Genomic DNA, 16,495 nt, shown 5'->3' on the forward strand with positions numbered 1-16,495 from the left:
CACATAGTCTACTTCACGAATGCACACACCCTAAACTGTGTGCACTCATGTAGGCTAAGTGCACACACTTCGGGCTGTGTGCATCCGCGTAGTAAACTGTGTGCACTCACGTACTAGTTCGCATTTCTCACCTAAATAGCTTGTCTCATTTGATTATAATTCTATATATATATATATATATATGTAGAATTACATTCAAATGCGGTGATAAGCTTAAGGAGCGATTGTGCAGTTAAATGAGAGCCATTGACTTTGTCTAAATAAACGTTCAAGATCAATAATGAATAAAAGAAAACACGGTGGCAGTCTGGTCTTTTTGCATCTAGGTCAAATTTAAGATGCGTGATTTTTGTGCTTAAGGTGCGTTAGTTGTTGAAACTTAAGTGTGTTGGTCTAAAGCTTTAGGTGTGTGGTTTTCCATCTTGAGGTGCGTAGGTTGTGTACTTAAAGTGTGTCAGTTGTTGAAACTTAATGTGCATATATCGACCTAAGACTTTAGGTGCGTGGTTTTCCTTCTTTAAGGTACGTGATTTGTGTGCTTAAGGTGCGTCAGTTGTGAAACTTAAAGTGTGCCATTTAAAACTTACTTAAGTGCATGATTTTCCTTCTTATGGTGCTTTGTTTATGTGCTTAAGGTGCGTCATTTGTATACTTAAGGTGCGCCATTTAATACTTAAGGTGCGTACTTTGTGTGTTAACTGCATGAGAATTTGTCTTCGCACAGGAACCCTATATATATATATATATATACTAGTTCAAATACAAACAATGCTTCTAGTGTGGCCGGTGCATATTCACCATTAGGTACACAAAAAACAGTGTTAAAAAATGCATCACAATGAAATGCAGTAACGCACCACAAAATGAATCACACCTAATGCTACATTTTCGAACAGTTGGTGCATTTATGTGTACCTAATGGTGAGTAACTACACTGTCACACGGGAAGCACTGTCTGCACGGGTATATATATATATATGAAGTACAAAAGTTAAAAAAATGATTAATATAATTACCACAACATAATTTGAGGGTGAATTTTGTAGATCTTTACAAATGGAGCTTACCGCAGCATTGAGCATAGGGCTATAGTAAGCAGAGGCATGGATAGGATATCTGTTGCAACATTTCTCAGCCCAAGGTTGGATGCCGAGTTAGGTCCAGCAATTAGTCTTATCACCCCACAGAACCCAGCAAATTTCAAGAGAGTTACCGTAACTGATTTTTTTTCGTTTATTTTTTGGACGAAAGCTTGATGGGAAATCACAGGTTGATGCCTTTAGGGTTAACAAGTAATGACTGTGATGAAGAATACACTTCAATGTTACTATTCACTTTAGTTTATGTGTTTAATAATAAAACGAAACAAATAATAAAACAAAACAAGTATATCGATATTTGTCAATGAACTTTTGATTTAGTGGCACGAAGAGACTCTTTCAAATGAGAGGTCATGGGTTTGAGCTCCAGGAAGGGTGATATTGAATTTTTGTGCTTCAGTAAGTTGAGAAAGTAGTTATGAGCAGAGGTCATCGGTATAAAAGATGATAAGATAAAAGGTATAGCAAGTATGAACTTGGTTTTGGATTTTACCTCAATAATCTAATTCAATTCATGTGAAATTTTTATTTTTTTATATGACAATATACACACTTTAGAGAGAAATCATGCTAGGTTGAATCCCCAACTCCTGACAAAGCACATGAGAGGATGTAAATTATAGTAACTCAATAAAGTATATCCTGTGTTTTATAATAAAACAAGAATATAATTGTATTGGTATAAAAAAATGATAAGAAAAAAGGTATAGTGTATGAACTTGGTTTTGGATTTTACCTCAATCTAATTCAATTCATGTGAAATTTGTATTTTTCTTTTTTGTGAAATTTGTTTTTTTTTTTTTACATGACAATATACGCACTTTAGAGAGGAATCATGCTAGGTTGAGTCCCCCACACTTTTAGAGGTTGTCTCCACACTGTCGCTGGTAATACTCGATCCCTAGTCTTTGCTCCCAAACTTCACCTATGTGACCGGTTGAGTTGCCCATGCGGGCGAAATCATGCTTAGACTTGCCTTCATCTTTCACTACATTTTCTTTAATTACTATCTGATATGGAAAATGACAAAATGTCAATCATGCTTTTTGGTAAGAAAATAAATTGACTATTATATTCAGCCTTCTTTAATAAATGAGCCTTTTAACCTAACAACATTAGGTATTATACGCGTCTGAAACAGTAAAAATGCTTATTGTTATTACTATAGACGCAAATGACTTATTTTACAGTAATGATTCTTATTAGGAACTAGGAAGGTCATAAGTTGAAATTTTTCTCACTTTGAGTAAGTCAAGTCTTGAGTAGCCAAATGTACTGAAATCTGTTCATTGAATGCAAATACTGCATAAACTTCTATTGCCGGATGCGACATTACACCTAACATCCAACCACACAACAACAACAACAACAACAACAAAAGGTACCTAGTCCCTTTTATTTAATATTTCCTTTCTTAGTTTTTTTTTTTGGAAAAAATGTAATTTGTTCCCCTAAAAAATATGTCGACTATCAATGTCACCCATAAATTATTAGTGTTGTAAATGTTTTCTCATAATTTTCAAAATGTGGCATATATTGCCTCTCACCTAATAGGAAGAAGGAGAAATATTCTTATAGACAGAAGGATAATAAATGAAAAAACAACGGATTTACCAGTATTACACCACTAATAATTCATGGAAGGAAGGATAATAAATGAAAAACAACCACCACTAATAATTCATGGAAGGGACACTATATGTCATGTTTTGAAAATTGAGGGACAACATTTGCACCACTAATAATTCAGGAATGACATTGATAATTGATATATTTGTTATAGGTATAAATTACAATTTTTTTTTTTTTGAATTTTTGTTTAAGAAGGAACATTTCTTAGTTTCTTATTGGCGGAACATGGTTATTTCCCTCACCCACCACACGTACATTGTGATAGAGTTGAAACTAAAAGACATTTATATCCATAAAATAAGAATATTCATCATATCGTCAATGGCAGCCGCCGTGGAAACTGATGCGCAAAGCCTTGGCGCCTCATCACTCCCAGTGCCTAGTGTCCAGCAGCTAGCAAAGGAGAATCTCACCCTGGTTCCAACCTGTTATATTCGTGACGATATCGAATCTCCGGCGGCATCATCATGTTCCGCCTCCGATGTGCCGGTCATCGACATGCAAAAGTTACTGTGTGAGGAATCTGGAGATTCTGAACTTCAGAAGCTGCACTTTGCCTGCAGAGATTGGGGTTTCTTCCAGGTTATAACCAATCCCTTAGACTCCACACAATTACATATTTACATTTTAATTTTTGCTTTTTTTATTAAAATTATAATATATATATATATATATATATATATATATATATATATATATGAATAATCACACCGTGTCTCTCAATTGTTAGCTATCTATTATCTATTTTAACACTCTTCTCATTCCAAAAGGTTGAATCTCCAACCCGAAAAGACAATTTATATTATGAACCAGCGTCCACAGTGAACTTCGCGCGTTACATATTTAAATAAACAAATTCGACATTCAATTATATATATATAAACTTCTCCTATATAATTTTGCATTGAAATACTTTTAAATATTTATTCAAATATAAATATTGGACATTAATTCATTTACGCAATACGCGTGTAAAATTAGGAATAAAAATGTATGTAAAGTAAGAAGTAAATAATTGAAATGAATTGAAGTGCAGCTGATAAATCATGGAGTGAATTCTTCATTGGTGGAGAAAGCAAAATGCGAGGCCCAAGCCTTCTTCAATCTACCATTAGAAGTAAAGCAAAACAAGTATGGGCAGGTGGCAGGGGAAAGAGAAGGATTCGGTCAGCAATTTGTTGTGTCTGAGGAGCAAAAACTTGATTGGGCAGATATGTTTTACATTCAAACCCTACCACTACAAGTGAGATCACCTCAACTTTTTCCTAATCTACCAGAGGCTTTCAGGTAATTAAACCTCCTAATATCTTAAGGTAACCCCATTAGTAGCTTTTGTGTTGATTTTAGAATAGTAAAAACTTGGTGGGTAGTTTTTTTACATATGGGAGGGGGTGATTTAGTGAGTTTCTTTCTCCGGCAAAACAAGGTGTTTTGGTAGGTTTGGTGGGCCCCAATGGAGAGAAAGTCACTGCGCCTCACGTGCCTGAGGCGCAGTGACCACATATACATATTTTAATTTGTTTTTAGTTTTTGTTTTTTTTTTCCTTTACTTTTTTTTCCTCCACCTTAATTTTTCTTTCCTAATCACACCTGTAAAATCTCCTAAAAAACCACCACTATTGAGGAAGACTTTACAAACAAACACTTTTTGGGATGAGGAGCAAAACCCGCAACCACTATCTGAGAGTATACACCGGGTAAATCCTGACTTGTGACTTTAGCCTGTAAAGGACCACAATAAGGTAAACCAGACTAGATTACCCATAGCTGACCGGATCAAACCAAAAAGACCAATAAATTGCTCAAGTCGGTAGTAAAATTTGTAACCTTGTAGTACCAAGTCAACAACATATGCATTGTATAAACCCTGCTTTGTGAACTTAGTTGGCAAAAGACTACAAAGAGGTAAACCAATCTAGGTTGTCCATAGCTGACCAACTCAAATAAAAAAAACCGATAGACTGCTCCAGTCAGGAGTCAAACTTGAAACCTTGTGGTACCAAGTAAACAACATATGCACCAGGTAAACCTTGCTTTGTGACTTTAGTTGGCAAAAGACGATAATTAGGTAATTAAATTAACCTAGGTTGCTCATAGTTGACCGGTTCAAATAAAAAAAGCCTGATAGGCTACTCAAGTTGAGAGTCAAATTTATAACCTAGCTTGTACCAAGTAAACAACCTAACTAATTTGGCTGGAGCTATTCTGAATTCTTTCTAATGATGGAATACATACGCACAAACATTAGTTGTTACACTTTTGGACCGCGCAGGAATACTATAGAAGCCTACTCACTTGAAGTGCACAAGCTTGCCATGAAGATTCTAAGCCTTGTGGCAAAAATTTTGGGAATAAAAGATGAAGAAATGAGTACGCTTTTTGAAGAAGGGATGCAGTCAATTAGAATGAATTATTATCCACCATGCCCCCAACCAGAACTTGTTTTGGGCTTGAGCCCTCACTCTGACGCAGGCGGTCTAACTATACTCCTTCAAGCAAATGAAACACAAGGTCTTGAGATAAAAAAGGATGGGATTTGGGTTCCCATTGTACCAATTCCTCATGCCTTTATTGCCAACATTGGGGGTTCTTTGGAGGTAATTAAACAATTTTTATTTATTTTTGATACAATAGTACGTAGGAAATGTGAATTTAACCAAAGACTTTTGTTGGGCGTTGGTTGGGTTGGTCAAGTTCAGACTTTGCTCGATTCGAGATGTGATGCTAAGACTAAAGCTGAGTCCAATCCCAGGTGGGATGTGGGCGTAGATTGGGCCAAATTCAATCCCGGGGGGACTAGTGGGGACGAAGGCTAAGAACCGAGTCATGTTTTGCGATTGGGCTTTGAATTGTGATCAAAAGCCCCTGCTCGATTCGAGACTATTATGAAGGGACATGATTAAATGGTTGATGTGTACCTTTTTATCACCAATTGGTTGAAAGTAAGACTTATGGCAGCTACGGGACGAGTGTCCCCTGGCGCTAAGATCCATAACTTTTAGTTTCATGTAATATCTCAAACTTATATTATTGAATATAATTACATGATTTTTAGAAATTTGACAGTGATTAGATTAATTTTGCAGATCTTTACAAATGGAATTTATAGCAGCATTGAACATAGAGGAGTAGTAAACCGAGAGAAAGAGAGGATATCTATTGCAACATTTCACAGCCCAAAATTGAATGGTGAGCTAGGTCCAGCAAGTAACCTTATCACCCCACAAACTCCAGCAAAATTCAAGAGGGTTACCGTCATGGATTATTTTCGTCAGTTTCTTGGAGGAAAACTTGATGGGAAATCACATGTTGATGCCTATAAAATTAGCTGATGATATTGTTGTTCAATTGTTATACGGCATGCATGGTCCACACAGCTGTGTGGATCATGTTCTGAAAACGACGCCTTTTCTTTAAGTAAAGAAACGACGGTGGTTATATTTAACAAATCCTTTATTTCTTGTGTGTTTAGAACAAAATGAAACTACACTGTATCTAAAATGAAAATGAATAACTTGTCTAACATATTGTGTTTATATTATCAAATGAAACTCTAATTGAATTGAAGTTATACTTTTTTTTTAAATACTCCTGGCTTTATTACATTGTTGTATCTGTTTATACATACATTCTCAACCTCTTAGAAGCACAAAGAGTCAATATCTCTTCCACTGAGGCTCGCTCGATCTCATGACCTCCCCCTCTTAGAAGCACAAAGAGTCAATATCTCTTCCACTGAGGCTCGCTCGATCTCATGACCTCCCATTTGGAAGAGCCACTAGGCCTGAGCATCGGGTCCGAGAGGTTCTGATATTGGAACCGCCCACCTGTTCGGTTTTCAGATTGACCTAGATTATACTATATCCATTTATTTCGGTTTTCATATTGACCTAGATTATACTATATCCATTTATTTTGAACAGTTTAACTCGTCAGATTTTATGTATTCGGATTACGGTCGGGTTGGATCGGATTGCGGGTTTTATCGGATTGAAATAAATTTTTTTTAAAAAACCCAAATAAAGTTCTAAATAAGGCAAAATTTAAACTGTTTACATAACTGAACATTTAACAACTTACAACTTAACTTAATACAATAAATTGAATTACAAATTTACAAAATCATACACTTACACCAAGTCATAGTGTCATACACCCAAAGGATAGAGGATTTGAAGATGCCCGTTGGCTATCAACCTCCAACATTTCAACAATTCGATGGGAAAGGCAATCCAAGACAACACATGCAACGACACTGGGACATATGGAGATCTTCTTGTCAAGCAGTTCGTCCGCTCTTTGAAGGGCACTGCATTCAATTGGTACACTGACTTGGAGCCCAGTTGCATTGATAGTTGGCATGACATGGAGCGAGAGTTCTTGACCCGCTTCTATAGCTCAAGAAGAACCGTTAGCTTCTTAGAACTCACCACCACCCACCAAAAGAAGGGTGAGCATGTGGTTGCTTACATTGAAAGATGGAGGGAGTTGTGCTTAAATTGCAAGGAAAAGATATCACAGAGCCCGATTGAAATGTGCATCCAAGGCATGCACTTCGAGCTCTCCTACATCCTCCAAGGACTCAAGCCTAAGACCTTCGAAGAGTTATCTAGTCGCACCCATTTTATGGAGTTAAGCATAGTAGCTAATGGTAGGCAAACCATACCCATCAAAAGTTTTCCATAGGATGGTAGGGGCCGTTTTGAGTTAAGTTATCCGCTGCTCCCTTCGGAGATGGTAGACATGCAATGTAGGTAGCTTTCCTCGGGATGGTAGGGGTCGTTTCGAGTCTTTGTATCATGTATCGAACGATTGGCTCAGGTTCGAGCAAGTTGCTGCGCTCCTGGTTAATAGTCCTTCGGTCTCTCGTCCAACTTCGTAACCAACTTTTGATGAAGACTCGGAACTAGCGGCTTGAGCATAGAACTACTTAAACACCGAGCTTCTTAACGCCATTCAGATTGCTGGCAGAGTTGCTTGTTGAGTAGATCGATAGTGAAGAGATGGGAAGTAGAGCTGTCCCACTGAGCGTGCCAAAATCTGTAAACAAGAAAATATAAAAAGTATATATATATATTTGAATTTCAAAGTGCGGGGGTACAAAATATCTATTAAGGAAATCCTCTGATTCTCCACTTAGTTGACTTGACTTGAAAATTTAGCTGAAGGGCCTTCGGAATGCAGCTTGTTCTTCAAAGAAGGGCTTTGTTGCTTAATCTTTGTTGAAGAGCCTCCGGTCTTAAATTGGCTTGATCTTCAATCCCACTTTAGCTTGACTTGATCACTTGAATTGTTTGATCTTCAATCCACTTTTGCCGATCAATCCACTTTTGCCGAGCTTCGATATGTATTTCTGCAGGACTTTTTTTATGATTTCTGAAATCTTTACTCTGGAGAAAGATATGTTGTAGAGCTTCAAGTGATGCTTGAGAATGAAATGAATGCCTCAATTTATAAGGGTGAGAATGTGAGACTCCCACTTCATCTAAAACTCTTTGATATTATCTCAAAATTAATAAATAAATATTTGAGACACTATAAAGAGTTATCCAAAATGTGTTTAGCCACCGTAATGTCTAGGTACATGATCTTATCACAATTATAATATCTTAAATAATAATATCTAATTTGACTAAATCATTATCAAATAATTAAATTAATTAGGCAAATAATATAACCTAGATTAATTCAATTTATTGATATACAAGTTCAAATAATACGTGGTCCAATGTTACTATCCAATTTAATTCCATCAAATTTTCTATGTCTACAGAACCAGTTGTACTCAAAATAAAGTAATACAAGAAAAGAAGTATAGTGTATGAACTTTTTACCTCAATCTAATTCAATTCATGTGAAATTTGTATTTTTTTTATATGACAATATAATTCAATTCATCATGTGAAATTTGTATTTTTTTGTTATATGACAATATACACACTTTAGAGAGGAATCATGCTAGACTTTGCTCTCAAAAGGTTGAATCTCCAACCCCCGACAAAGCATATGGGAGATTGTAAATTATGGTAATTCAACTAAATTCAAATTCGAGTGGAATTCTTTGTCGGGAATGTCCCCATGTTCGCTTTTTTTTGTATATTTTTTTCAGATGATTCGCAAGTTTTCGTTGTTGTTCTATTTCTTCTATTTCTTGTTCTATTTTTTCCATTTCTTGTTCTATTTCTTCGTCTATTTTGTCATTTTCCTCTTGTCCATCTGTACCTTTCAAGATCAACGCGCGCTTTTCTATTTGAGGGTATTCTGCCAAAAGAGTGGAGACTCATCATAAAAGAGAGAATCACAAAGAGAAAATGAAAATAGTCAAATCGAATGATCGATACGATTTTTACCTATGTATTTTCCTGCCAATTCAGAGGATTTAAATCATGCTAACTCAACTTAACATAGAGACTCGATCCCTGGTCTTTGCTGCCAAACTTCACCCATGTGACTAGTTGAGCTGCCCATGCGGACGGAATCATGCTAGACTTGCCTTCATCTTTCACTGCATTTTCTTTACTATCTGATATGGAAAATGACAAAATGTCAATCATACTTTTTGGTAAGAAGATAAATTCACTATTATATTCCTGTCGTTATAGCGTAGACCAAGGTCACAAAACGAGGTCGTTTTAATAAGTGGGAGAAACGGCTTCCGTAAATCTCCGTAACTGATATTACAGTTAATCTCAAATGATACTGCAGTTGTGTTGAACTGATACTGCAGTTGTGTTGAACTAATACTGCAGTTATGTTGAACGGGAACTGCAGTTGCGAGAATTGAGGCCGTTTCATCCGTTTGGAACTACAATTGTGTTGAACTGATACTGAAGTTGTGTTGAAAAGGAACTGCAGTTTCGCGCGCGGAACGGTGACCGTTTCATCCGTCTGTTTTCATTGATCAAAACGACGTCGTTTTGTCACTTGGACCACAATGCTTGGTGGACAATAAAATTTGCGATTATATTCAGCCTTCTTTATTAAATGAGCCTTTTAACTTAACAACATCAGGTATTATACGGGTCTGAAAGAGTAAAAATGCTTATTGTTATTTACTAAAGAAGCAAATGACTTATTTTAGAGTAGTGATTCTTATTAGGAACTAGGAAGGTCATAAGTCGAAGTTTTTATCACACTTAGAGTAAGTTAGTCTTGAGTAGCCAAATGGACTGGAATTTGTTCATTGAATCCAAATACTACAAACTTTTATTGCCGGATGAGACATTACACCTAACATCCAACCCCACAGGAGCTGACCCAGAGGGAATCTTGCTAGTTCTCCCGAAATTCTTCCTCACAAGGAGAGCTCACTTGCCACTTGAGCTAGCCATTGAGTTATTCAATTGTACTTTAATTTTACTTATATGTGATATCACACAAATTTCATAACTTTTTCAATATGAAAGTCTGACAATCATATATATATATATATATATATATATATATATATATATATATATATATTTCACGTTTTAACGAGAAAACTAACCGCTAATCTAACTAACAAAGGAGCACAAAGTTTTACATTATTTTACTGTGCCTAGTCCCTTACTCCCTTTTGTTTAATATTTCCTTTCTTAATTTTTTATTTTACTTTGTTTTTTTGAAGGAACCTTTCTTACTTTATTATTGGCGGAACATGGTTATTTCCCTCATCCACCACACGTACAGACGGTACAGTGTGAGTTGGCAAAAAATATAAACTTGTGATAGAGTTGAAACAGACATTATATTTAACTATATCCATACAATAAGATCTATCAAGATTCATCAATGGCAGCTCCTTGGATACTGATGAGCAAGGCCTTGGTGTGCATGAAGTAACAAATGGTACTGTGTCTATGTGTCCTTGTATTAGAGCATCCATAATTGTGGAGTTCATTTGTGATTTTTGAGTAGGTTTTGTAAGTCTAATTAGGAAAGAGAAAATGAGAGGAGAAGAAATACAAAACAGATCTGCTTTGTCATGATGCAGGAGGTTACTCTACATTGCCGCTAGTAAGACTCAATCCGGAGTCATTGTTTCAAAATTTTGTCACTGTGACCAGCTGAACTGCTCTTGCGAACAAATTGTCATTGTTCTTAATAATATTGGTTTACTGACTGTAATGATAATCAGAATAATTGCACATGATGAGTAAATAATAAAAAATGGAATTTAACTATAATGGTTTTAAACATTGTGTAATTGTTATTTCAAAAAAAAAAAAAAAACATTGTGTAATTGTCTTGCATAAGGGAGCAGGTCAAATATATGAACTGTATTCCATTATTGTAAAGGATGTCAAAGTTTGTTTTATAAGGAATTAAATCGATTTTGTCAACTAAATTTAGTTTATATGGATTGAGATTTGAGGGTATAACTTAATAATAAAAAGTGTACGGTAACGTACTAGATATATGGTTTGATACTGAAAAAACTTCGTGGATCTTGAATGCAATACTTTACGGGTTCAGGGATTATTTAACGTTTTTATAGGTTTTAGTCCAGATTAGATAAACTAAAAACAAACAATAATAAAAACGCAAGTAAAAGAAAGAGAACCCGGACACAAGAATTGATCACGCAGTTCGAAGCTATAACTCCTACGTCTGCGGGGCTACTCAGCTTTTGCCCAATCCACTAGATGCACCAAGGTTTACACAAGTTGGAATACAACCCAAACGTACAAAGGTTCACTACCAACACACAACCTTCAACATCTACTTTTGGATTGACAAAACTGCAAGCCAAGAATTCTTCAATTCTTCATCTTGACTCAGCATCAACGACAGCTTCAAAGACAGTAGTAGAACGTCATTAAAACTTCAAATGATCTTCTTAATCTTCACGTGTGAAAGCTCTCAACTTGTATCATGTGTAGAGGTGTATTTAAAGCTTCAAATGCCTTCCTTTAAATAGTGTAGCATCCTTTAACAACCTTCACAATTTTAGATCTGAAAAACTCCTTGAATAAAAGAGAGCCACACCCCTTAAAATTCTGTTAGCCACACAATTTAAATGGGTGGACTAATTCCTTGCTGTCTGAGACAGCGTCCGCTGGCACAGCTTCACTATCAACACTGGTGGACAGACTGGCTTACGGTCCAAAAACTAATAAACAGTTAGATAAAGGCTAAGTGTATTTTTGACAAATAATATAGCTAATAACAAAGGACCGTGTATCATTTGTACACTTACAGATACTTTTTTTTTTTTTTGAAAACCAAGCCGAAGCAATCATATTAAAATAAACCCGAAATACAATCAGGAGGAGAAGAAACCCACTCCCCAAGGACAGAGGAAGAACCAGCCGCCCGTGCAAGCACATGAGCAACGTGATTCGCTGACCTTCTGACATGGCAAACCACAGTGTTCCCAATGTCACAAGCAATGATACGACACTGCTGAATAACTAAACCAACATGTGAATAGTCTTGTCTACCAGAATTATAACTATTACAAAAATTCAAACAATCAGACTCAACTAAATAACCAACACCAGAACGACTCTTAATCCATGCTAACGCTTCTATAACTGTCATAGCCTCTGCGAGATAGGGATCCTTGCCACACATCAATTGGCCGCTACGAGCAGCCACAAACACTCCCTGATGATCTCTTAAAACTGCTCCATACTTTACTGTACCCTCATGCAGTGTTGCGTCTACATTACATGAAATCATTCCCAAAGGTGGCGGTGACCAAGTAACAGGATTAGCATCCATGTGTTGAGTAGTTGGTGGGGTAGCCTGCAGATCTCGCCAAGTCACAAGCAAAGCATTAATATAATTATGCATAGCTTCCAATGTCCACACCTTTCCATGCCAAATGAGATCATTTCTTACCAGCCAAATAACCCAAAATCTAGCAACCATGTTCACAGAATCCTCCACACAGGGTTGGCGCAAAGTGGACTCCACAAATTCTACAAATGATCTACCAAGAAGTACGTCATTACAGCCCCAAACCTGCCTGGCAATGGAATAGTCACACAATAAATGAGTTACAGTCTCCGTATCAAATGGACAGAAAGGACAACCACCACCAATCCACACACGTTTGGATTGTAAAACATCACGAACAGGTAGTATATTTCTCACGCAACGCCAAAGGAAATTCTTAACCTTTGGAGGAACCGGGAGATTCCATAAACGACCCCAATCGGAAAACAGCACATTAGAATCTTGGACTAAAAAATTATGCATGAGTAAATGATAGCCATGTCTTACCGTGTACTGCCCTCTAACATCCCCTTTCCAACACCAAGTGTCATGATGATTAGGTGAAATCGGGGTGCTCAAAATCCTTGGGACATCGTAACTAGAGAAAAGATCACGGACCACCTCATCATCCCAATCACCATTTGCAGTCATAAGATTACAGACCTTAGCTTCTTTTAACTCTTCAATGCACCCAGTCTGTAAGGCCGAGTCCACCGAATCTGCTAACCAAGGCCAGCCCCATACCATGGTATCTTTTCCATCACCTACCCTGCGAACAACACCTTCCCGAAGTAAGTTCTGTCCAGCTAGGATACTACGCCAAATATAGCTCGGATTACTACCAAGTTTAGCCGATAGAAAACAGTCATTAGGAAAATACCTGGCTTTCAGCACTCTACTCATCAAGGAATATGGGGAAGTGAGTAAACGCCATCCCTGCTTTGCTAACAATGCAACGTTGAACTCATGAAGGCGCTTAAAGCCTATCCCACCGTATTGTTTAGGGATAGACATCCGTGACCAACTCATCCAATGAATACCCCGATTAACCGCCCTGCCATGCTGCCACCAAAACCTGTTCATGATGTTCTCAATGGTGTGACACACACCAATAGGGAGCAGAAAAACTGACATAGAGAATATAGGCATTGCCTGCGCAACACTCTTTAAAAGCACCTCCTTTCTAGCACGGGTTAATAATTTTTTCTTACATATACTTTAGTGGTATTGTATCATTGGCTAGGCCAACCATATGAATTATATTGCATAGTTATATTGTCAATGACAGCAAAGCTGGAGCCTAATGTTATTGATTTAAGTAGAGTTGCATTTTTAGTTGATAAATCATACAATAATAATAGATTGTTATAAATCATACAAATTGTCATTGTTCTTAATAATATTGGTTTACTGACTGTAATAATAATCAGAATAATTGCACATGATGAGTAAATAATAAAAAATGGAATTTAACTATAATGGTTTTAAACATTGTGTAATTGTTATTTCAAAAAAAAAAAAAAACATTGTGTAATTGTCTTGCATAAGGGAGCAGGTCAAATATATGAACTGTATTCCATTATTGTAAAGGATGTCAAAGTTTGTTTTATAAGGAATTAAATCGATTTTGTCAACTAAATTTAGTTTATATGGATTGAGATTTGAGGGTATAACTTAATAATAAAAAGTGTACGGTAACGTACTAGATATATGGTTTGATACTTTAGTGGTATTGTATCATTGGCTAGGCCAACCATATGAATTATATTGCATAATTATATTGTCAATGACAGCAAAGCTGGAGCCTAATGTTATTGATTTAAGTAGAGTTGCATTTTTAGTTGATAAATCATACAATAATAATAGATTGTTATAAATCATACAAATTGTCATTGTTCTTAATAATATTGGTTTACTGACTGTAATAATAATCAGAATAATTGCACATGATGAGTAAATAATAAAAAATGGAATTTAACTATAATGGTTTTAAACATTGTGTAATTGTTATTTCAAAAAAAAAAAAAAACATTGTGTAATTGTCTTGCATAAGGGAGCANATAATCAGAATAATTGCACATGATGAGTAAATAATAAAAAATGGAATTTAACTATAATGGTTTTAAACATTGTGTAATTGTTATTTCAAAAAAAAAAAAAAACATTGTGTAATTGTCTTGCATAAGGGAGCAGGTCAAATATATGAACTGTATTCCATTATTGTAAAGGATGTCAAAGTTTGTTTTATAAGGAATTAAATCGATTTTGTCAACTAAATTTAGTTTATATGGATTGAGATTTGAGGGTATAACTTAATAATAAAAAGTGTACGGTAACGTACTAGATATATGGTTTGATACTTTAGTGGTATTGTATCATTGGCTAGGCCAACCATATGAATTATATTGCATAATTATATTGTCAATGACAGCAAAGCTGGAGCCTAATGTTATTGATTTAAGTAGAGTTGCATTTTTAGTTGATAAATCATACAATAATAATAGATTGTTATAAATCATACAAATTGTCATTGTTCTTAATAATATTGGTTTACTGACTGTAATAATAATCAGAATAATTGCACATGATGAGTAAATAATAAAAAATGGAATTTAACTATAATGGTTTTAAACATTGTGTAATTGTTATTTCAAAAAAAAAAAAAAACATTGTGTAATTGTCTTGCATAAGGGAGCAGGTCAAATATATGAACTGTATTCCATTATTGTAAAGGATGTCAAAGTTTGTTTTATAAGGAATTAAATCGATTTTGTCAACTAAATTTAGTTTATATGGATTGAGATTTGAGGGTATAACTTAATAATAAAAAGTGTACGGTAACGTACTAGATATATGGTTTGATACTTTAGTGGTATTGTATCATTGGCTAGGCCAACCATATGAATTATATTGCATAATTATATTGTCAATGACAGCAAAGCTGGAGCCTAATGTTATTGATTTAAGTAGAGTTGCATTTTTAGTTGATAAATCATACAATAATAATAGATTGTTATAAATCATACAAATTGTCATTGTTCTTAATAATATTGGTTTACTGACTGTAATAATAATCAGAATAATTGCACATGATGAGTAAATAATAAAAAATGGAATTTAACTATAATGGTTTTAAACATTGTGTAATTGTTATTTCAAAAAAAAAAAAAAACATTGTGTAATTGTCTTGCATAAGGGAGCAGGTCAAATATATGAACTGTATTCCATTATTGTAAAGGATGTCAAAGTTTGTTTTATAAGGAATTAAATCGATTTTGTCAACTAAATTTAGTTTATATGGATTGAGATTTGAGGGTATAACTTAATAATAAAAAGTGTACGGTAACGTACTAGATATATGGTTTGATACTTTAGTGGTATTGTATCATTGGCTAGGCCAACCATATGAATTATATTGCATAATTATATTGTCAATGACAGCAAAGCTGGAGCCTAATGTTATTGATTTAAGTAGAGTTGCATTTTTAGTTGATAAATCATACAATAATAATAGATTGTTATAGCTGTCATCATTTATAATTTTTCTTGAGTTAATTAGTAAGTAAAGTGATAATTTTGGAGTTTTGGCCCTTCTACTAACAATTTTATTAGAGTTAAGTTACCAAAATGTTTCATTGACTATAGCAAAATTACTAATTTGATCATTGACTATTTTTTTTACCAATTAAGTCCCTCAATTTAAAAATCTTAACCAATTTGATCATTCGTTTGTTTTGCCGTTAGACATCCGTTAATTCGGAACCAAATTGGTAATTTCGCTATAGTCAAGGACCATTTCAGTAATTAATTTTTTGGAGAAAATTGTGCATGTAATGACCAAAATGGTTCCTTGACTATATCAAAATTATCAATTTGGTCTCAAGTTAATGGATGTCTAACGGCAAAACAAATGAAGGACCAAATTGATTAAGATTTTTAAAGTTGATTGACTTAATTATATTTGTCAAAAAATAGTCAATGACCAAATCAATAATTTTGCTATAGTCAATGAACCATTTTAATAATTAACTCTCTTTTTTTTTTTTTAATTTCATTTT

At 35.0% G+C, this 16,495-nt stretch overlaps 1 protein-coding gene and 1 pseudogene across 1 annotated transcript; both read left to right on the forward strand.

The window, feature by feature from the left end:
- LOC116032333 overlaps nucleotides 1-1,296 on the forward strand; it is a 2,804-nt pseudogene extending 1,508 nt beyond the window's left edge.
- A 1,688-nt stretch (nucleotides 1,297-2,984) lies between these two features.
- LOC116033668 (protein SRG1-like) lies at nucleotides 2,985-6,239 on the forward strand. Its single transcript, XM_031276423.1, has 4 exons — nucleotides 2,985-3,314; nucleotides 3,769-4,019; nucleotides 5,005-5,329; nucleotides 5,819-6,239. The coding sequence occupies exons 1-4, from the start codon at nucleotides 3,054-3,056 to the stop codon at nucleotides 6,062-6,064; spliced, it is 1,083 nt and encodes a 360-aa protein (XP_031132283.1). The 5' UTR covers nucleotides 2,985-3,053; the 3' UTR covers nucleotides 6,065-6,239.
- The last annotated feature ends 10,256 nt before the right edge of the window (nucleotides 6,240-16,495 follow it).

Source organism: Ipomoea triloba, chromosome 10 (assembly GCF_003576645.1).
Source record: "Ipomoea triloba cultivar NCNSP0323 chromosome 10, ASM357664v1".
Lineage (NCBI taxonomy): Eukaryota > Viridiplantae > Streptophyta > Magnoliopsida > Solanales > Convolvulaceae > Ipomoea > Ipomoea triloba.

What these genes read in the sequence shown, in the direction of transcription:
- LOC116033668 (XM_031276423.1), top strand. Translation starts at nt 3,054, where the DNA reads ATGGCAGCCGCCGTGGAAACTGATGCGCAAAGCCTTGGCGCCTCATCA. An exon ending in AATCTACCAGAGGCTTTCAG is followed by an intron (nt 4,020 to 5,004) that starts GTAATTAAACCT and finishes TGGACCGCGCAG; the next exon opens with GAATACTATAGAAGCCTACT. An exon ending in ACATTGGGGGTTCTTTGGAG is followed by an intron (nt 5,330 to 5,818) that starts GTAATTAAACAA and finishes TTAATTTTGCAG; the next exon opens with ATCTTTACAAATGGAATTTA.